Genomic DNA, 23163 nt, shown 5'->3' with positions numbered 1-23163 from the left:
TGCTGCCCATGAGTCGCATCTGGGTATTACTAAGACAAAAGAAAGTTTGCATGCCTCACACTGGTGGCCAGGCATGGACAAGCAGGTTGAGCGGATTGTGCGTGACTGCCTTCCTTGTGCTGTGAGTAAGAAATCTAAAAGTACAAGAGTCCAACCTATGATTTTAAGGAGGCGCCCCTCTTGCCCCTGGCAAGATATTGCTCTTGACATCATGGGGCCTGTTCATGATAATGGGCTTCCAGTGTATGTTGTATTGATTCTGAACATATTATTAGGTTTCTGGATGATCTGATGTCTAAAGAAGGGTCACCAGAAACCATTCTGACACACAATGGGTTGCAATTAATTTCCAAAAGATGGAAGAGTTCCTAGACAAGTGAGGTATACAGCATAAGATCTGTGCACTGTATCAACCAGAGACCAATGGTATGGTCGAGAAATTTAACAAAGCGCTTAAGGAAAATTTCACCATAGAACAATCTAATGCTTTGGACTGAAAAAAAGTAGAGAAGTATAGGTTTACACGCCACAGCACAACAGGGAAGACTTCATTCCAACTTTTCCGGGGTAGGCTTCCCAACACCTCCCTTGAGCCGCCATGGGTGTACAGGTATGAAAGGTCTCAAGGGAGAATCTGTGATGACAGTGGTGTACATAATAGAGAAGAGTGTAAAGCTACAATCAGGAAAAAGTATTTTGACAACAGGAATGCTGTGAAGAAAATAGAAGTCCAAGTGGGGGATTTGGTGATGGTGAAGTGTCATGGCTTGTCTGGGAGTATTCCTAAGTTCTTAATTCCCTTGAAGGTAATGCACAAGTTACTTATCTTCAAAAATGATATATCTGTAAGAAATATTAGTTAGTTATAGATGTCTTACCTTAGCATTATCCCCTGGCGTCAGCCTGGATCCGGAAAGATTTTTCCTCAGCAGTACCTCTGCGCGTCGGAAGTTGGAGTCAGTCTGCTCAGCGTTCGTCGCCGGCGGCACGGTCGCCGGGATAATGTTGCAGCAGCTACTTAGAAGCCACCCTCGCGCGCTGTCGTCAGATATGTACATGACTTTCTGCGCCAGAAACGCAGAGCCATGCAAGATTCTGACCACTGGTGCACAAAACTAGTCCTTGAACGGATGTCCTTAACCCTAGAAATCAGTTCGCAGAACGGGGAGGATGGGTGGGGCGGTAAGGAATCTATAACTAAGTAATGTTTCTTACAGATATATTGTTACCGAAGGTAAGTAACTTGTGCAAATTAAATAAACACATTAGTTATAGATTCCTTACCTTAGAATAGATACCCCAGCAGGGTCAGCGAACCAAGATCACACGAGAAAGTCCAGGAAAACAGAACGGCCAAAGAAGCCGTCTCTCTGGACTTGGCTCTCCAGGCAGTAGTGATGCCCACGTGGCCGCCGGACAGATGTCATTTAGAGGCAATCCTCTTCCCAAGGCAGTAGTGGCTGCCGTCGTACAGGTGGAGTAAACACGCAGCCCCACTGGAAGCTCCTTTTTAGCTAGAGAGTAGCAAGCCTTAATACACAATACGATCCACCGAGAAATGGTGCGTTTGTGTACGGCCTGACCGTTCTTTGCCCCACATAGCCAACAAACAGATCATCCACCAGGAACTGCTTTGTGCGATTCAGATAGAAGGAGAGCGCACGTTCGGGGTCAAGACGGTGGAGCCTCTCTTCTTCCTTTGAAGGATGCGGCGGAGGAGAGAAGGTGGCAAGGTAATGGTCTGCTCACCCAATGTGGAAGGCAGTGATCACCTTAAGAAGAAAGTATGGACTGGTCCTGAGAACCACCTTGTCCGGATGGACAGACAGGAAAGGAGGTTCTGGAGGAAAGAGGCAGGAGCTCACTCACCCTTCTAGCAGAAGTGATGGCTACCAGGAAAGCAGTCTTAAGAGTTAGAAGACATAAAGGACAATTATGAAGCGGCTCAAAGGGAGCGCACATCAGATAAGTCAGCATCAGATTCAAGTCCCACTGAGGCATAACGAATGGAATTGGAGGAAAAGATGCGTTAAGCCTTCCAAGAAACGGTTAACTTCCGGGGACTTGAAAAGAGAAGGCTGATCTGGCAGCCGAAGGAAAGCAGAGATGGCAGAAAGGTAGCCTTTGATAGTGCCCAGAGCTGAGCCCTGTTGGGTTAAAGAGAGAAGGAACAAGAGTACTTCAGAAAGAGGGGCAGAAAGGGGATCCACAAACTTTGCTGTGCACCATGCCACAAATGTATTCCACCTGCAGGTGTATACCGTCCTTGTGGATGGACGCCTGGCTGCCAAGATTACATCACAAACTTCAGGAGGCAGGTCGAAAGACGTCAACTGCCGCCGCTCAATTTCCACCCAAGTAGGTGGAGGCTAGACAGGTTTGGGTGGAGGACCGTCCCTGCTGCTGCGATAGAAGATTCTCCCAAAGAGGCAGTCCGATCGGAGGATCAATCTCCATGTTGAGCAGCTCGGGATACCAGACTCTTCGTGCCCAATCCAGAGACACAAGAATGACTAGGGCCCGGTCGTGCCTGATCTTCAGCGCTCTGGGCAGAAGTGGCATAGGCGGAAAGGCCTACAACACACCGCAACTCCACTCGCGATGAAAAGCGTCGCCAAGCGAGTGCCGTCTTGGAAATTCCAACGCTCAGAACTGCTGACATTGCACGTTCTCTTCGGTGGCGAATAGATCTAACCAAGGCTCTCCCCACTGTTGAAAGAGACCTTGCACCTTGCGTGAAGACGCCATTCGTGAACCATCATGCACCTGCGGCTGTGTTCTTCCGCCCTGGCGTTCAGAGAACCTGCCAGGTGTTGAACCACCAAGGAAATGCCTTGATGTTCTAGCCATGTCCAGAGGCGAAGGGCCTCCTGACATAGGGTCCACAAACCCACCCCGCCCTGTTTGTTGCAATATCACATGGCCTGGTGTTGTCCTTGAACACCTGCACTACTCTTCCCCAGACAGAGGAAAGGTATGCCTTCAGTGCAAGATGAGTCACCCGGAGCTCCAGAAGGTTGATGTGGAGCCCGGACTCCGCTGGAGACAGGAGGCCTCTGATCTCCGCCTCTCCCATGTGGTCGGCCCATCCAAGAAGGGAGGCATCCGTCACCACCGTGAATTCTGGTTGGGGAAGTGAGACGGATCGGCCACTGACCCAATACTGGTTCGTGAGCCACCACTGCAGTTGTTGAGCAGTGCCCTCCGAGATCTGGAGGTAAACGGACAGATTACCCTGATGCTGCGCCCACTGGAACTTCAGGTTCCACTGCAGAGCCCGCATATGCCACCTGGCATGATTGATCAGCAGGATGCAGGAGGCCATGAGGCCCAGCAGCCTCAGGGTCATTCTGACCGAAACCCGGGACAAGGGCTGAAAGATCGGAATCATATTCTGAATATCCTGGACTCGCAGTAGGATAGACCCAAAACTGAGCCGTGTCCAGAACCGCTCCGATGAAGAGGAGCTTCTGAGAGGGAATCAGGTGGAACTTCGGCACATCGATGGAGAACCCCAGCAAATGCATAAGGTCGGCCATAGTCCGGAAATGGGAGACGACTGCCTGGGGCAATCCCGCCTTCAACAACTAGTTGTCGAGATAAGAGAAGTCGGAGACCCCTGATCTGCACAGTTGAGCTGCGACTACCGCCATCACCTTAGTGAACACCCGAGGGGCGCTGGTAAGGCCAAAGGGGAGCACGGTAAACTAGAAATGCTTCTGGCCTACAGTGAACCGCAGGTAAAGCCGGTGGGCTGGCAGGACGGGGATGTGAAAATAAGCGTTCTGCAAGTCCAACACTACCATCCACTCATGCGGGTCAAGTGCAGACAAGACCTGAGCAAGCGTCAACATTTTGAACTTCTCCTTCCAGAGGAAGCGATTGACGTCCCTGAGGTCCAAGACAGGACACAGGCCCTTGCCCTTCTTGAGAACCAGAAAGAAGTGGGAGTAGCAACCATGACCTACTTCTGGGACAGAATGCTCTCAATGGCTCCCTTGGCCAAGAGAGCCGTAACTCCCTGCTGGAGAAGTGCCAGATGATCCTCCGACATGCGGTGGTAACGAGGTGGCATGGCTGGAGTGGTAGTCTCGAAGGGAAGGGAGTAGCCCCTTCGGACTATCTGCAAAACCCACCTGTCTGAAGTGATGATGCGCCAGTCGGGGAGATGAGGGCGAATCCTGCCGCCCACTAGCGTTTGATGGTCCTGAAAGGATGGACTAGGAGGTGTTTGGAGCCTGCTGCAGAGGGGCGTTGGTGGACTGGCCCGCTCGCAGACCCCCTGAACCACGACGCAGGATCCCACGTCCCCAGCTGCGTGAACGTTGGGTACCTTACTGCGGTCTGTGGCCATGGGCGAGATGATGAGGGGCACCCCCTCCGTAGCCACAAAAGGGGCAAAAAGCAGACTGCGCCAGATGGGAGGAGAGGCTCAAGGACTTGGCCGTAGTCTGTGAGTCCTTGAAGCGCTCTAGGGCGTTGTCTGCTTTGGCGCCAAAAAGGCAGCGGCCATCAAAGGGCATGTCCATCAAGGTGTTCTGGACATCCCCTGAAAAGCCAGTGGACCTCATTCAGGTGTAGCATCTGAGTGCTACCGATGTTGAAATGGTCCTGCCCAGAAAGTCGGCGGTGTCCAGTCCACAACGGATTGTAAACTTAGCTGTGTCTCTCCCTGCGGTGACAGCCTGAGAGAGCACTGTCCGGGCCTCCTCCGGACACTGAGGCAGCACTTGCGCCACCGTATCCCACACAGAATGCGAATAACAGCCCAATAGACATGCAATATTTACGGACCGCAGTCCTAAGCTGGCGGAAGAAAACATTTACTTGCCAAGATGGTCCAGCTTCTTGGATTCCCTTTCCGGTGGAGCAGTAGGGAAGGCGCTTTTGGCGCTTGAGGCTTGGACCACCAAGCTCTCCGGGGTGGGGTGTCTGGAGAGGAAAGTGTGGTCGTCCAGAGCCGGGCGGTGGTGTCGGCCGATCATCCTGTCCACGGGAGCCCCCGTGTTTGGCTTGGACCACATGCCCAAAAGGACGTCAGTGAGGACCTCACTGAACAGAAGCAGGGGCTCTGAAGAGCTCGCCGCCTGTTGAAGCACCTTAGTCAGGAGGTTAGTCCTGACAGCCACAGTAGGAAGCTCGAGGTTGAGAGCCTCCGCCGCCCTACGCAACACCACAGCGTATGACGCTCCCTACTCCATAGCTACAGTAGGAGGAGACAACATGCCAAGGTCGGGTGAAGCGTCAAGACCACTGGCATCCCCCAGTTCCTCTATCCAGTCCTGTTCAGAACCAAGCTGGTCAGTTAAAGGGTCACCTGACCCCTCTCAGTCCTCCTCATCTTCCTCTTCTTGCCACTGTGGTTGGTAAGGGGCCCCAGAAGTGAACAGGGGCACAAAAAGCCCATCCGGCACCGTGTCAATGTAAGGAAGGAGGCTGGGGTAGATGCCGGCCAGGGGGCCGACTGGCGTTGGGACCAGTAGTGTTACTGTCGGAAGTGGTGCCGGTGTAATAAGGTCAACCGGCGCTGATCCGGATCCAGGCCTGGATCGAAGGGGGGTCTGCGGTGCTGGGGCTGGAGCCACCGACAGCGAAGACCTAGGCCCCCCAACCGAGTCAACGGGGCCCGAAGGCACGCTGGCGGGGTCGGTCCGCCCAAAGATGGCATGCATCGCTTTGTAGAAAGTACGATGCTGGGCGGGGGCCGCTCCGGGTCCCAGAAAGGGAGGTAAGCTCGCAGTCGACCCTTCAGGCTTCGCGCGCGGAGTTGCGGGAGTGGCACCACCCGAGCGCCTCGTCGAGTCGGCCGACCGACGAGGAGAAGGTAAAGAGCGACGATGCTTCTTCGATTTCTTCTTATACTTCGACTTACCCGACCCTGAGTGCGAAGACTTCGATGACTTCGAGCCGGACTGATGGTGGCTCCGCGACCGGTCCCTCAACCTCCCTCTCGACCAGGACCTCGAACGGCGAGGAGCCGACTGCTGTCATTCAAGCAGCTTTCAGGGCCTCTCAAGCAAAGCCTTCGGCATCAACAACTGATAGTCGGAGCACGACTTGGGGTCATGGTCGCACTCCAGGCAAAAGAGGCACACGCGGTGCGGATCCGTCACCGACATCAGTCGGTTACAGGAACCACAGGCCTTGCAACCGGGCCTCCCTCGTGCACCTGTTCGGAGTCGAAGACTTGAAACAAGACATTGACAAAAGTCGAGAAAAAGTTAGTCAAAAAATTACTGAGGTACCGCTCTTCAAAGGTCTGCGCTGGCTGGCACGGAAAAAGAAAGAACTAACGTCAGCGTGCGAGGGCGGCGTCAGTAGTTGCAGCGAAGTCATCCCAGCAACCACGGCGCCCAACGCGGAGCTGACTGACGCCACCTTCCAACGCGCAGAGGTACTGCCAACAAGAAAAATCTTTTCGGATCCAGTCTGACGCCTTGGGGTAATTGTAAGGTAAGGAATCTATAACTAAAGTGTTTCTTTTCGTTTTAGATTTTCAGCAATGCTGTGAAAATGCAGGACCATTGTGTTTGAAATCTCAACAGAGTTGCAATCTTCAGAGGAGAATCTGGTGTGCCTGACTTGTCCGGCAACGCCAGTGCATCGAATGGGGATGGGGATACATTATCAGACAGTCCAGTGTCTGGGAGTGGTGGTGAGGAAAGGGTCAGGAGGGAACAAAATCGTCATGTGGGAAACTTGTCTGCAAGGAGGCTTTCGGAAAAGATTGTGAGACATCCTACATATTTGAGAGATTATGCTTAAAGCCTTGTATTTATTTCCTCTGTCTTTTTCCCGCTGTGTTTCTAGTTAATTTGTTTTTGTGAAGGAAGGGAGGTGTGTGGCATGCATCTGTGACAGCCTGTCACTTCCCACTGTTCGTTTCAGGTGACAGAGTGAGGTCACCTCTCTTACCCTGCCATGCAGAATGTTATGTAGGTCATCATAATCTATGTGTAAGGTTTGTGGTAATTGTGGCAGTTGGTTCCATGCTACAGGTTGTGATGGGTAAGATCCTCTGTATTGAATAAACTTGATACTTCAACCATAAGTTATTTATGAAATATGATAGCTATGTTATTGCACTCTTCCTACAACCTCAAGATCTTTATGAGCCTCTTCACATATTTCCAATACATTTCAAACCTTGGTTGCTTCTGGCAACTCAGTACTGTTCTTTATTTTTCACTGCCCCTTTAGGGCTCCTGATCTCTCTACTGATCATCATGGCTTCACTTAATACCCCCGCCTACATATCTGCCTTTCAAGAGAGAGCACAGAATGTAATGAGTATGCACTTTCATTCCCAGTTACATTTTGCTTGCTGACACGCCAGTCACATGGCTTCGAACAAGGATAAACTTACACATTCTTCTCTACTCTTTGAAGACTCATGCAGGAGGGAACATTTGGGAAGGAAGTGCAAATACACCAGAAGCACAATGATGCCTCAGACATACTGTTAACTTACACGGCACCTAAGATTGCTAATTTTTTCAATGTTTACATGCAAACTAAATGCAGTTTGTAGATACTTGCTTTTACAAATAAGCAAATGGGCTTAATGTTATGATTAAAAGAACGTTGAACTTTTACATATGCATCAATGTTCAAAACAGTTTTCATAGTGTGGTAAGAAAGACAAAGAACAAACAAAACAATGACACGTTTCTACTGTTTATGGTACCTTTGAGTCTTATGGGATGAAAGTAGGTCTGAGAATATTGATCTGACATGCTGCTGAATCTGCTTTCTTCTTCGTTAACTGATTTGTCAGGCAACTCTCCTGCTTAAAAAAGGTTCTAAATTAATATTTTTGATTTAATAATAGTGTGTGCAGTTATCATATTTCAATAATCTTGAGAAAACAAGTTGGATCAATTCTCTTTTTCCATGATTTCTTTCTCCATCTCTTACCCATTGCTTCCCATTTACCTCTGTGTATGTAACCGTGCAGTAAGTAACGCACCAGGTTTGCTCAGGGGAAGAATGATCAAAGTCTTGGATACGTGGTACAGCAAAACCTCCCCCAGGTTTTTAACAGGTGGAACCGCAGAGAGGAAAATCACAAGCTTCTTAAATATGTGTATTTCACCCTTCAGTCCTGTGGGACAAGCTAAAGATATTTTGGGAAGTGCTGGGGTACAAATAAGGAAAGCCTTAAAAAACAAATCACATAGGAATACTGGGTCAGATGTAGGTAAATCTATTTTACCGACTCATAAATACCGAATTTTACCGATTCGGTATTTATGAATCGGTAAAATAGAAGGAGGGAGATGAAGGTAAATCCAGATGTGCATTTACTGAATCGGTAATATTCGGTATTTACCGATTCGGTAAATACCGACCGGTAATGCCCATTCATTCCTATGGGCTTTGAAGCCCATAGGAATGAATGGGCATTACCGATTCGGTATTTACCGAATCGGTAAATACCGAATTTCACAAGGGTGCAGGGGGTGTCACTTTGACACCCTCTAGCACCCCCAAAACAGGGTCGGGTGCCATGTGGCAGGCATACATGCCCTAAGGGCAGGTCTGCCTGTCATATGGCACAGGTGTGCATGCACACCGGAATCGGTATTTTACCATCAAATTGAATTTGATGGTAAAATACCGATTCAGTAAGGCTTGTGGGACTCAAAAGAGTCCCACCTACATATCAAATTTACCGAATCGGTAAAAATACCGATTCGGTATTTTACAGAATCGGTAAATTTACCGATTCTGTAAAATGACTGGCCCTACATCTCAAAATCCAATTACCGGTTGTTACCGACCGGTAATTGGCCACCTACATCTGGCCCACTATTAGGTAAATGAAATAAAATAAAGAATACATATTTAACTTTTTTCACGAAGATCAACAAGAGCGCAAGTAAACATGGACATAACTCAGAACTCATCACTAGGCAACAGGAAACTAAAAGAAAACAAATTTGAAACGCTGCAGAGCGTCCTGTTTTCAACAGTGCCTCAGTCCTCATTTAGGAGTTCCCCAGCGGGATAATTACTTAACCCGATAAAATTAAACACACTGATTGCAATATTTATCAGATGTTTCACAAGAAATAGGGCATAACATGCATTTTTTGGTGTTTTCCGCATCATACTCCCCATGTTCAATATATTTAGTGGGCAATCTACAGGTTTGACCTGAAAAAATTTAGCCAGAGGGATGCAAGTTTTATCACACCCGGTAATTGCCGGTGCTATAAAATGTGTGCATAGGTCCTATATGTCCGGGTTACCCTCTTCAAAGAAAAAGGCAGAGGCCACGCAAAGGGGACAAATTGAAGTGTCTTTAATGCAGAATGAGCAGATGAGCGGGCGTATGCATTTCGGCCTTGTGGCCTCGTATCGTGTAACGGGGTGAGTTGAAATTCTGCTACAAGTTGCTGCCTCAATTTGAATGGTGCAAATTGGCTCCACCTGCTGATAGTTCTTTCATGGTGGAGCACACTTCGAGTCCCAGCATACAATGTACCTGCAGGGACAGCCGCAAAATTACGGAAACAGCCAGGGCTTTAAGTGGGGAAAAAAAACTGGGGGTGCTCTAAAAGGGGCGGAGCAAACCTCTTAAAGGGGTGTGGCCTATCCACGTAGGGGCGTGGTCTAAATAAAGGTAACCAGTGTAGCTGTACCCCCTGCTCTGACAAGCCGCCAGCTCTAGGACTCCTCAGAGGGTCATCAGATTTGGAATTCCCCACTCAGGCTCGCTCTCTCCCCTCCTTATTACAGCAAGGCTGTGTATGGATAACGCCATACACCCTCCCCAAGACCGGTGTCGTCATCCTGGGAAATGCCCAAGCGGACACCTCCCGTATAGGGTGGCTTCACGTGAAGCTGAGTGTACTAGAAGCACTGCTCCCACTAGGCAACGCGACTTCACAGGGGTGAGTTTTAACAAAGCCACCACCCCCTTCAAAACATGCCACAGAGTCCTCTTACAACGCGGTTCACCTGGCATGATGTCATGCTTTGACCTCCACTACCCAGTAGTGAGCAAAATGAGCATGCGCACATCGATGTGCATGCTCTCACTGAAGTCCAAGAAAAAAAAAAGAAAACGGACTATCTCTGCGAGGCCTGAAAATAGAGCCCGATAGAGACTCGTTTGGAGGCCCCCTAAAAATAACTGCCAGTGCTCAGTCCCAGACAGACCCGGCCCACTAAAAGCCCTGAGTTTAGTAGTAGTTAGGGCATATACCGCAAGCAGCAACATAACACCGGCACATAAGACATAAAATGTAGACTACAAGATAATGCAGTGGGGTGAATATACTGTGGAGAGATCTGGGGTTAACCTCCAGGTCACATGGTCAAATCTCTGGACAGCCACTTATCTTTCCACGTTTAATGAATTAAATGGCTGGCAGTCACAGCTGTTATTTAAATAACCTGGTCTGGCTGCTCTCGTGGTGGTAGATTTCCCAGTCAAGCACGCTAAAAAGTGCTCAGGCAGTCATGAGCAAGGCGTAAACGTGTGGGCACTATAGATACTCTCTTCTGGGTTGCTCGCGTGATGGCTCTGCGTTATGCTGAAAGCAGTGCTGTCTTAGCCCGAAAATACTGCCTGCGCCATTTTTCTCCGTGACCTATCTTCACCCTGAACACAAGGCTGTGAGCCCTAGGGTCACGTGACCCGCCATTCCCGTCACAAAATGTTCCTGCTGTATTGTTTCAGCACCCCCTTTCATTTTTGCGAAGCAGAAGGCTTGTCATGTAGGCAGAAATCCGGCAGTTACCTTTGACGGCCGTGCATTATTTGTGAAAGAAAGGACACACTCTGTTTTGATCATCTCGGAAACCACAAACAGGATCTGTTTTATATTCTGCTCCCCGAGGATGCCAGCATTGAGCTGTGCACATCGATGTGCATGCTTTCACTGAAGTCCAAGTAAAAAAAAAAAAAAAAAAAAAAAAACGGACAGAAAATAGAGCCCGAAAGAGACCCGTTTCGAGGTCCCATAAAAATAACTGCCGATGCTCAGACCCGGCCCACTTAAAGCCCTGGAAACAGCAGACCCCTCGAGCAGCTCTCTCCCAATGTCCCGTGCTGCCTTCCACATCAGCGAAGCTCCTGGCGTCCCCAAACTACACAACCGCCACCGTCAGGTATGTTATCCACGGGGGCTAGTGCAGCAGTGTGCCTCGCCCAAAGCGAAGTTCAGTAACTTCGACACCGCTTGTATTCCTCCAGTCATGTGGCGGTGGGCTTGGTCTTACCGATAAATCGGAACAGGAAAGATTCCGCCGAGGAGGAATAACGCCAGCGATGACCAAGCCCTAGGTGTGCAGGGGCCTCTGATGCACGGCGCTGGCTCACAGTGCATAAATATCCGGGTTACCCTCTTCAAAGAAAAAGGCAGAGGCCACGCAAAGGGGACAAATTGAAGTCTCTTTAATGCAGAATGAGCAGATGAGCAGGCGTATGCATTTCGGCCGCGTGGCCTCGTCAGCGCCCAGAGTGTAACGGGGGGTGAGTTGAAATGCTGCTACAAGTTGCTGCCTCAATTTGAATGGTGCAAATTGGCTCCACCTGCTGATAGTTCTTTCATGGTGGAGCGCACTTCGAGTCCCAGCATGCAATGTTCCTGCAGGGACAGCCGCAAAGTTACTGAAACAGCAGACCCCTCGAGCAGCTCATCTTCAGCGAAGCTTCTGGCGTCCCCAAACTACACAACCGCCACTGTCAGGTATGTTATCCATGGGGGCAAGTGCAGCAGTGTACCTCGCCCCAAAGCGAAGTTCAGTAACTTCGACACCGCTTGTATTCCTCCAGTCGTGTGGCGGTGGGCTTGGTCTTACCGATACATCGGAACAGGTAAGATTCCGCCGAGGCAGAATAACGCCAGCGATGACCAAGCCCTAGGTGTGCAGGGGTCTCTGATGCAGGTCCTAAAAGTGTGTTAACAGTTACTACGCATGCTGGAATTTATTTACCAAGGCAAAAGTCTCTAGACTGGAGATGAAGCTTCACCATGGAACAGGTCCTTTGGTTTCACCCAACAATGGCTCCAGGTCAGCCAGCTGGGCAGATTAGGTGATCGGCAGCAAGAAGGCTTAGAACAAAAAGCTCCAGGTTGCAGAGAAAGTGTCTTACCCAAACGGAAGCTGTTGTTTCATCCTGGTCCTCCAATAAATATTCAGCAAATGTTTTCGGCATAAAGGTGTTACTGCTGAGTGCTATGCAATACTTCTTGCTGTAAATCAGCAACTGTAGCTTTGCTTACGTTGAAATCTGCGGGAGTAGTCAGGCAAATGTATCGCTCAAGCCTTTCCAATGCAACAGATGACCAGGTTTCAATAAAAATATTGTCTGCTACAAGAAATGCCACCTGTGGGCCACTGGTTCCTCCGTTCTCCCAGAACTCCATTGCAAACAGACCACACAAGCCCTAAGGTGCTTTGGGTCTCATGTACAAATACCTTTTTGCATTTATAAACCCTTTCCTTTGTTAAATGAGAGGATTTGTGAATGCTAAAAACCTTTCTGAAATATACGAAGCTCAATTACCGATTTGGAAAAGGTTTTCTGAACCGTTAAATGGATTTAGTAAATCATAATCATAAACATTCGGTATCTTGATGGGGCGTGTTAAGGGAATCCCTTACAACTACCGATTTCATACGGTATGTAATAATGTTCTGTGACCGAAATCTGATCAGTTACCATGAATAGTTTATCATCACTTCAAAGAAGGTGGCAACCCATCCACTAAAGGGAATGGTTTACAAAACTGCTGCCTCCTAAAAATGTTTGTAAGAGTTTTCATTTTTTTTAAACGCATCCCATCGTCCCCTTAGGAAAACCAGATGTATTAATTAAAAGAAAAAGAGATATTGCTTTATTTAACAACCATCACAGGCATCATGGTCTGCTGACCCCAGCAGACCATCATGACTGTGATTGGAGCCAATCATAGTGAGTCACAACTTGCAACCTGCCTCATTAATATTAATGAGGGAGGTCGAATTGCGACCTACTACGATTTGGTATCAGTACCTATGTATTAGTGCATAGGACAGTTTGCAAAATACAAACTTATTTCGTAAAAGTCGGTGTGAAAATTGCAACCACTTTTATCAAATCCCTTTTTTGCACGAGTTCGTTTGTGGCCAACAGCAAATAGGCAAAGCATCAGCAGCAAGCAAAAAACTCTAGTCTCTCCTAATCCACTCTACCTCCTCCGTTCTGGCAGACATTTTCACTCCTGCAATGATTACGAAGAGGACTCTAAACACCTCTTCCGCAGTCGCACAGTATTTCCTTGAAGACCAAGTTACTTAACTTTGGTAATGCTCATTCTAGTGGGTACTCCATCTAACTGCAGATGTCTCACCTTTAGAATATCCCTAGGCACCAGGCTGGACCCGGAGAATTTTACAGGAGTGCTCCCGTGAGCTGAAAGGGGCCAGTATTTGGCTCCGCACTGAGTCTGTACTGCCCCTGTGAGAGCATGTAGCAGCATAGAAGTACCACCACTGCACACTGACGTCCGTTTCTAAATCTTTCTCCCTCCGGGCACTCAGAAGCGGAGCACTTTAAACAAATAGTAAGTAACTGTGTTCCAAAATCTAACTAGTAACCTTATTATGATGTTCAGGAGTCTACTCCACGGAACTGAGAAGTGGGAAGGTAGTGAGGAATCTGTGGTTAGATCAGTATTCACCAGAAAGAGCGTTACTGAAGTTAAGTAACTTGTTATACTGATGAATACTTGTAACCACTGAGTCCTCACATTTAGATTAAATATGATAGCAGTATCTCCCAAATGTGGATCATCTGGGTCCTCAGTCCAGAAAATGTTGCAGGACCAGGAAGGCAAAATGGCCCTCCCACCAGACTCGACAGTCAAGGAAGTAATATTTTGTGACCGTGTGCACCCACTACCACGATGCAGCCTGACAGATATCGGGAATCCATCCACACTCCCTTTGCCCGTGCCATCATAGAAGTCTTGGTCCTGCTGGAATAAGCCTGCAAGCCTTTTGGGGGTTGTTTCTAGGTCAGTATTTAGCACATTTTGAGGCAGAGGACAGAGGACCATACATCTTGACAGGGTCATTTTCTAAACCACCTTCCCTTTCTTTGCTCTGGAGAATCCCAGAAAGAGCTGATCATCCACTTTTTGTGTGGTTAATAAAGTAAATCAAAGCTCTTTTGGGGTCCAGTTAGGGAAACCTCTTTTGACTATTAGATGGGTGAAGTAGTACAAAGAAAGTGGGGAGTGATCTATTATCCAATGTGAAAAAGAGCCACAACAATGGGTAAGGAAGTGCCTAGGTCGTAAGCATTACATTGCACAGAAAGGAGGTGTTGTAGGGCAGTTGCACCAAGAGTGCCTGCAGTTAACTCATGGGGCTCACAAAGGTGTTAGAAATAAGGAAACCGTTTAAAGCACCATTCGTTGCAGTGAGCAGCTGTGCACAAAAGAAATAACACTGAGTTCAAGTCCCATTGGCAAAAGACAAAAAGCTTCAGGATAAAACATGAGTCAGACCTTGGATAAAACATCACAACAATGAAATACAGAAGGTAATCCGGTAAATATGAACATACAGAAAGGGCTGATAAGACATCCCTCAGCTATGCTTGTTGCAAGGAAATGCTGTTGTTACATCTAAGGTTTTATATTATGCATCTTCCCTGTTTCTCTACCTCTGCTGCTCAGCCAGTGTGAATTTGTTGGGTAGAATTTTGGTGTGGATGGTGATGTCATTGGAATGTGTGGATTCCTGTGAGGTGGAGTGTCAGTTGGATCCTGTGCTGAGCAGCTCCTAGTTGGGCCTTATTACATCTTTACTGGTAAACCTACTTAACATCTAAGAACAATAAACTAATTAATCTGTAACCTAACCATGTCTACTGGAATTCTTTACTACGACAAAACATAAACTGGCGACAAGTTGGATCAAAAATTACGAGTTAGAACTTATTTCAAATTTCATAAGGATTTCTTATCCTCACAGAAATCCACACATTCCAATTACATCACCATCCACACCAACATTCACACTGGCTGAGCAGCAGAGGTAGAGAAACAGGGAAGATGCATAATTTAAAACCTTAGATATAACAGCTGTGCCAACAATAGAACAAACAATACATCTGAAAATGTGGTCCTCAGAGGGTCAGGTAAGAAGAGTGCTACACTAGGCAATGCACTTCCCCAGGCAAAGATAGACCTTGTCAAAGGGCATCACGCTGCAGGTTTAACATCAACTGCTAAGACCAGCAGATCAACCACATTCAACTGTCCCCGCTCTATTTACAAGCACAGAGGTATAAGTTGCGGAGACACTGTTGCAGGACCCTCTCCTGTTGCTGAGACAATAGGTAATCTGAAGTGGTAGCTGGTTTAGAGGGCAACTGCTCATGCTGGAGCTCTGGGAATCATACTCTTCTAGCCCAGCACAGTGGTAGTAAGATGACTTAGGAATGGTCTATCCTGACTCAGGCTGATGCAGGAACACGTAGGTCTGTGTCCCATCGCAGTCAGAATGCAACACCTAGTGACTTTTCCAGAGGAAACTTCAGTGTGCAATAGTTTTGTAACTGCTGATTTCCAACAGCAGTGAACAAATCTAACCAGACCGCGCCCTACTGATTGAAGATGTCATTTATGATCCACCAGCCAACATCTATCCAGTTCATCTGCTCTGGAATTCAGAGATCCTGCTAGGTGGTTGGCTATCAGAGAGAAGTTCTGCTAGTTAAGCTACCTCTAGAAACGTAACACCTCCTGGTACAGGATGCAAGACTCCACTCCACAATTTATCTCTGCCTCCAAAAGTGAGCAACAACCACAGCATTCCCCTTTGTGAACACTGGAGTGGCAGAAGTAAGGCCGAAGGAGAGCATGGCAAATCGGAAGAGTTCCAACACCAGAGTGAACTGAAGATAGCGCCTGTGGAACACCAGTATGCGTATATGAAAATATGTGGTCTGCAAGTTATGGACACCATCCACCCTCCTGATCAGAGCAGAAAGTATCTGAGATTTATGATCATTCTGAATGTCTTTCCTCAGAAAGGCAGCTAGTGCGGGGAGGTGCTGTGTAGACCTGAGGCCTCAGTCCTTAGTCAGCATGAGGATGTAGCATGAAGAGCACCAATCCTTTCTTTCAGTATCCAGAATCTGCTCAAGGCCAGACTTGGCCATCAGATGGTTGACTTCTTACAGAAAGTTTACAGAATGGTCCGCTATGAAGCACTTTGATGAGGGAGTAAAACGGGGTAGAAAGGAAAAGAAAAACAGGGAGAGTGCCCTCCGAATGATTTGCAAAATCCATCCATCCAACATGATGGATCTCCTGCTAGGGAGGAAATTTCAAATACTGACTCCTACCGACATAGTATAGAACTGTGACTGAAAGGTAAAGTATGTTGGCAGCTGCTGCAGCACAGGAGAAAGAGTTAGGCGAGAACTGCCCATGCTGGTAGGATAGGCCTCAACTGCCGCCATAACCTACGCTTCGAAAGGAATATGTCTGCTGTGCTGCACAGAATTTAAAAGGGTGGTGTCTGTAAGCTAGCCCCTGGAATAACCCCTGAACTTCCTTTTCAGTTGGTGGAAATGCTTGGTGATATACAAGAGTCAAGTATTGTGCTGTGGCTCGACTATTCTTGAATCATTAGAATGTCAAATCAGCCTTCTCGCCAAACAATTTGGAGACATCAAAAGGCACCTCCTGAAAACCCAGCTGATCTCATCTAGACTTGCCTTCTAATCACTACACTGGTACCAATAGTTATGCAAACACAGAGTGGGGTTTTCCAAACCAGCATGCAAGACAGATCTCATTGCGTCCTGACCATGCATCGTTTGAGCCAGCGAGGATCTGAAGTCTTCTGAGATGGTTGGACATATCTTACTGGCTATGTCCTGTAAACCATGGTGGATCCTGCCCTGAAGGCACACCATGTTCAAGGACCTTACGGCTAATCTAGCCAAAGAGAGCATTGTCTTTCCTTAGGAAGCAATAAGCTTGGACTCGTTATCTGGCCAAGAGGTCGGAAAGGCATTAGGAATGATTTCGCTTGTCAACCCCTGCACCACACCTTCAGGCGTACGTTGCTTTGTTGATAAATGGAAGTCAATATCGGCAAGCTATGTCAGTGAGCCACAAGCCGATTGAACCAGGGCCCCAATCACGGCTTAGACCTTGTTGAATGGCAATAGTGGTCCAGAAGAAGTATGGCTTGGTTGTAAAATCTTAGTTAAGACATTTGCACTAGTTTCAACTGCAGGCAACTGTAACTCTAGCACTTCTGCTTTTCTTCACACAACTTCTGAGAAAAAGGCACTTTTAACTGTTGATGGCTGGGGTGGCAAGCCCAGCTTAGCCTCTGGAGACGTACTTAGCCCACTGTTATTTTGTAAATCCAGGTGTAGGAGGGTGGATATCTGACTATGGTTACCCCAGATTTTTTGCCTTGTGTTTAGCTTAGTTCGCCTGGGGCCCTGCTAATCAGAGCCCCAGGCTATCTGCTCTCTCTTTAAAATGGACTCCATGTACCCTAGGTGCATAACTAATTGGGATTGGATCACCTTATGACCCCCTGTACAGTGTACTTTAGGTACCCAGGGCATAGGTGCAACCAAGGCCTACCAGGGGCTGCAGCATATCTTTTGCCACCCCTGGCTGGCCATCCAAACTGACACAACTGGCTGATCACTCAGCTGGGGCAAGGTCCTGTAATCACCCCTTGCTTAGATATAGTATACCTATGTCTAAACCTATATCTGGACACATATACACCTATAAGTCACTCCCATGGCAGGCTTTAACAATCCTGGAAGCAGAGTGCTTGGTTTTATGTGAGATGGTGCTCTAGCATGAGCTGAGCCTGTCTGCAGCTTTCGGAACCATTTCCTTATAGCTGTTCCAGGGTATTGCCATACCATATACTCTTAAGTGTATTATAATCCTAGCGGTTATTGCTAACCTTGGTTTTATCAAAACATGTCGTGTAAGGTGTCATACACTTTGGAATACCACCCCCTCGCCAGTTCTGGCGACGGGGGTAGCATTCCACCCTTCTAGAGGGAGAAGACATGTTACTCTACTTAAACACGGTTAAATCTAACCAGAGCCTCAGCATCACAAAATGGATGCTGCTGCCACAGACACAAGCCTGGCCTCCTGCTACTGACCGAAACTCCGGCAGGTGAGGCCTGGACAAATGGTATCCTGTCACAGGGAGGTGTTACACCACCCCAGACAGGAGATAGTGGATTGAGGCAGGCAGGGCGAGTGAAACTAGACACTGCCTGGGGCGCACAAGGCTCCCCATGCATAGCCAAGTTCAAACCGGTGCTGGGGCACTCCAGCCCCAGCTCTGGCGCGAAACTGGACAAAGGGAAAGGGGTGTAACCACCCCCTTCCTGGGTCCCACCCGTAGGAGGGACCTAGCAGGTTATCCAAACCCTTGATTTGGAATAAAGGTAGGAGCTGTGCCCATAGACTTTAGATAATCCTGACTGAAACTTTGAAACTAAACTCTGGACCCTTCGACATGCCACTCGACGTGGAAGACTGAAGAATCTCCCTTGTGGTCAAGGAGTGACCACCCTGTGCAAACAGGCACCATCCAGCGCCCAACGGTTTGCTTTGTTGCAGCTCCCGCTGGAGCTCGAGCAACAGAGATCGACAAGAACCGGATTCCCAGACATCCAACAGCCCGATCCACAGCCACAGCAAAGCTAAAACCCGTGGAGGCGACGTGAGACGTGGGACCGGCCATGTTGAAAAGACAGCGAAGTGCTGACCGTGCAGCTCCCGAGGCACCCTCGAAGATGTGCATTGGGGTTTGAGAAGCCCCAACCCCGAGCAGCTCGTACACCGAACATCACCCCTCCACACTCACCGAGTGCTGCGTGGAGCCCTTTTGCATTTTCCTGCTCGACGCGTCTGTCTGGTCACTTGCCCGTTAGCTAGTGGCCCCTACGACAACAAATCTTTAAAACTACTCTGCTGGTCTGGTTGCTCCAGACTGGCCCTCGCTCCCCTGAAAAGGAGCAGCATCTCTGACCTTGCTGGTCCGAGTAAGAAGCGATCTTCAATTCCTGCGTGGGTTGCAGTTGCCAAGGCCTGTTGACTCCGATCTGGAAGCCGACACCGCCGACAGCGAGAGCCTTTGTGGTACAGCTCGTGATCCACTCCTGGTCATCCTCGATGCCCCCGAGTCCACGTGGCAGCAGAGACAAGCTTCTTGACAACCACCTGATTGCGCCTGACATCGCCTGGTTCCTTCCTGGTTCCATCCTGGTCACTGGCTAGTGACCCAGACTCTGTCCCCTCTGCTGTCAGGTACTCTACATCTTCGATCCACCCTTGGATCCAACCGGAGTCTTCTCTCCTGGCCGCCTGCAGCATCTTCATCTCCAGGCTCCATAGAACTCCACGACGAAACCCGACACACTTTGGCACCTATGCACCCGCTTCCTGTGGGTGAGGTAACGATCAAACACCGGTGCTCCTGTAGTGGTTTACACCTCTAGTGTCCTAGTTTTAAGTGGCTAAGTTCTAGTCCAGTCGGAAGACTTCCAAAGCAGTAACTTTATAACTTTTACGCACCATTGACTTTGCACTGGTGCATGCATGTGCTTTTAGCGCTGCACCCGAATCCCGCGGGCTACTCCCGTCCTAACCACAGTTTATCCAGTGTAGTCCCAGCGATTCCCAAGGCCCTAGGCCTTACCATTGTTCGTAAAGCGGTTCTTATACCACTTATTTAATATATGGTTTGAGTGGCCACCGGGCCTATCCATAATTGTGCAACTTTTGTATGTTTAGCTGTGCTTTTGTTTAAACGCTTGTGCCTCTGCCCTCATAAAGAGTACAGAGGATTATTCGAGTAATAAATACATATATTTTTATAATATATAACTTGTGTGGTGTCCTTTCATTTGATATTACAGGATTGCATATGGTAAAACAGCTGGCTTCACATGCCCTCTTGAGTTAAGCCTAATACTGCTTAGTCCATGCTACCCCTAGGATAGCTTGTCTATAAGGTTGACTTTACAACCACCACCATAAGGGTTGTTTGGACTGATACAAGGTGCTCACTAGAATAGTAAACATCATACATCAGGCCAACTTCTCACACCAGGTATAGCCTGTCATCTGTAGATTAAGGGGGCATTAGGTTGTCTACCTCCTTATCATCAGTGTCATGGGGAACACTCTACACACCCTCAACTGGTTCCGAGTCAGAGATGAATAAAGCATCTAGCCTCTGAGAGTATTGGTGTTGAGGCAGAGGCCCAGGATTAGAGTCTGGTCGTACTTTTGTAATCTCATAGTGTGACAGAGGCCTGGAAAGATCTGAAAAAAGCCTCAGGTTCTGAGACTGGTGTGGGGTGCCAATGCTGGCATGGGAGGGACAAGCAAGGACCCAGGGGCAAAGGCACACCACTGGGAGCTGGAAACATCTGAAAGTCTGCAGCATGGCTCATTGAACATGCTATATGCTGAGTGGTCAACAATGGGTATTTGAGGCATGAAAGAAACAGTTACAGGACCGGATCAGTCAGAAGACCAATGTAGGATGTGATCTTTTGAGCGATGCCCTCATGCCTTCTCAACAGATTTCGACTGTCGGGGTAAGGTAAGGTCCTACTTAATTCTCTTGTGCTTATGGTCCATCTTTGACTTTGATTGGCTAGAAGACTTTAAGCAGGAATGGAAGTTCACATGTGAGAAGATTGCAAGCGGCCCTACAACTTGGTTTGGGAGTGGCATCTATGTTTCAACCGCAAACTCTTATTAGCAATCAGCAACATGGAGTTTCTCCTACTGCTTTCAGATTGCCTTTGGGTGAATGAGGATACATTTGTTGCGCAACTTTGAGCCGTGACCACAGACCAAACACCACAGACTCATGCCATGCAGGTCCTTGACTGGCATCTACTTCTGGTAGTCACAGCACGGCTTGAATCCTATCATTGTCCGGGGAGACATCGTCCCCAGTACATGGTCTGAAGCTACTTTTAAAGTTGTATGAAAATTGACAAAGTTGGGAATGGCACACCAGCTCGACAACTAAGGTCTTAGATAGAAAGGAACTGATATCAGCATGTAAGGGTGATGACATATGCGGCTCCTCTCCATTACTTCCGTGGCGGCTGCCTTAGTTCTGGTAGAATGAGCTCTGAAGCCTTCAAGAGGCGGTTTCTTTGCCAGAGCGCAACAGATCTTAATGCAGAGAATAAGCCATCGGTAGATGGTCCTCTTCTGGACAGCACGTCCGTTCTTTGCGCCAATGTACCCCACAAAGAGTTGGTCATCCACTCGGTACTCTTTAGTGGGGTTAAGGTAGAGCATTAACGCTCTTTTTGGATCCAGACCGTGGAGACATTCTTCTTAGAAGGATGTAGAGGAGCATAGAATGTGCCAAGGTGAGAGACTGCCCTAGGTGGACAGGTGTTACCACTTTAGGCAACACAGATGCTCTAGTGCAGAGCACCACCTGGTCTGGGAAGATGGTCAGTTAAGGAGGCTGATAAGAAAGTGCCTGCAACTCGCTCACCATCCTGGCATAAGTTATTGCCACTAAACAGGCTATCTTGATGGTGAGCAGCTGGACGGGGCAATTGTTAAATGGCTCAAACGGTACACACATTAGATAAGTTAAGACCAAGTTAAGGTCTCATTGGGGCATAATAAAACGTGAGGGGGCAACAAATGTCTAATCCATTCAGAAATCTATGTACAATAGGGGACTTGAATAGTGACGGTTGGTATGGCAAACGAAGAAAGGTAAAAATGGCCAAAAAGTAACTCTTTGGAGTGCCCAGAACAGAGCCCTGCAGGGCAAGAGGTAGGATAAAAAAGAGGTTGTCAAAAAGGGAGGCAGACAGAGGGTCAAAAGACAGTTCTGAACACTATTTACAAAATGTTGGGATGCCTGACCGCCAGAATATCTTTCCATACTTCAGGAGGAAGGCCTAATGCTATTAACTGTCACCGCTCAATCTCCACTCTAGGAGGTGGAGGATTAACAGGTTCGGAAGGAGGACCCTCTTCTGCTGCTTTGACAGAAAATAATCCTGAATGGGCAGCCTGATCAGAGGATCGATGCTCATCTGCAGAAGCTCAGGATACCAAACTCTCCGTGTCCAATCCGGAGCCACAAGAATGACTTGGGCCCAGTTGCTCCTGATCTTCTTGAGCAATCTGGACAGGAGTGGTATGGTCGGAAAGTTATATCGGAGGCCTGGGCTCCATTCAAGATCAATCAATCAGACTACTTGTAAAGCGCGCTACTTACCCGAGAGGATCTCAAGGCGCTGAGGGGAGGGGGTGCCACTACTGCTCGAAGAGCCAGGTCTTGAGGAGTCTTCTGAAGGCGAGTAGGTCTTGGGTCTGCCGTAGGTGGGTAGGGAGGGTATTCAAGGTCTTGGCGGCGAGGTAGGAGAAGGATCTGCCGCCGGAGGTTGTTCGTTGGATGCGGGGGACAGAGGCGAGGCTGGCGGAGCGGAGCTGGCGGGTCGGGGTGTAGTAGCTGAGTCTGCTGTTCTGGTAGGCTGGTCCGGCGTTGTGGAGTGCTTTGTGTACGTGGGTGAGGATCTTGGAGGTGATCCTCTTGTCGACGGGGAGCCAGTGTAGGTCTCTCAGGTGGGGGGTGATGTGGCTGCGGCGGGGGACGTTGATGATCAGTTGGGTCGGAGGCGTTTTGAAAGCGTTGTAGTTGTCGTAGGTGTTTCGCTGGGATTCTTGCGTAGAGTGAGTTGCCGTAGTCCAGCCTGCTGCTGACGAGGGCCTGTGTCACCGTTCTTCTTGTTTCGGTCGGGATCCACTTGTAGATCCTGCGAAGCATGTAGAGGGTGTTGTAGCAGGAGGATGAGACAGCGTTGACCTGTTTAGACATGGAGAGGGAGGAGTCGAGGATGAATCCTAGGTTGCGTGCATTGTTGGTGGGTGTCGGTGCTGTTCCCAGTGTGGTCGGCCACCAGGAGTCGTCCCAGGCTGAGGGGGTGGGTCCGAGGATGAGTACCTCCGTCTTGTCCGAGTTCAGCTTCAGACAGCTGTTCCTCATCCAGTCGGCGACGGCCTTCATTCCCTCATGGAGGTTGGTTTTGGTGGTGTGTGGGTCCTTGGTGAGGGAGAGGATGAGCTGGGTGTCGTCGGCGTAGGAGATGATGTT

General features: G+C 48.6%; 1 protein-coding gene across 3 annotated transcripts in view; it reads right to left on the bottom strand.

Annotated features, from left to right (window-relative positions):
- ELP2 (elongator acetyltransferase complex subunit 2) overlaps positions 1–23163 on the bottom strand; it is a 964760-nt gene that overhangs the window by 326103 nt on the left and 615494 nt on the right. For 2 of the 3 annotated variants that reach the window (XM_078687687.1, XM_078687688.1), the window contains one exon: positions 7688–7786. In XM_078687687.1, the coding sequence (XP_078543813.1) occupies positions 7688–7786 (99 nt within the window). Of the gene's footprint in view, positions 1–7687; positions 7790–23163 lie in introns of all 3 variants that reach the window. The other variant, XM_078687686.1, reaches the window with a different exon arrangement.

Source organism: Lissotriton helveticus, chromosome 4_1 (assembly GCF_964261635.1).
Source record: "Lissotriton helveticus chromosome 4_1, aLisHel1.1, whole genome shotgun sequence".
Taxonomy (NCBI): domain Eukaryota; kingdom Metazoa; phylum Chordata; class Amphibia; order Caudata; family Salamandridae; genus Lissotriton; species Lissotriton helveticus.
The sequence above is the reverse complement of the archived record's forward strand: the minus strand, read 5'-3'. Positions and strand labels throughout refer to the sequence as shown.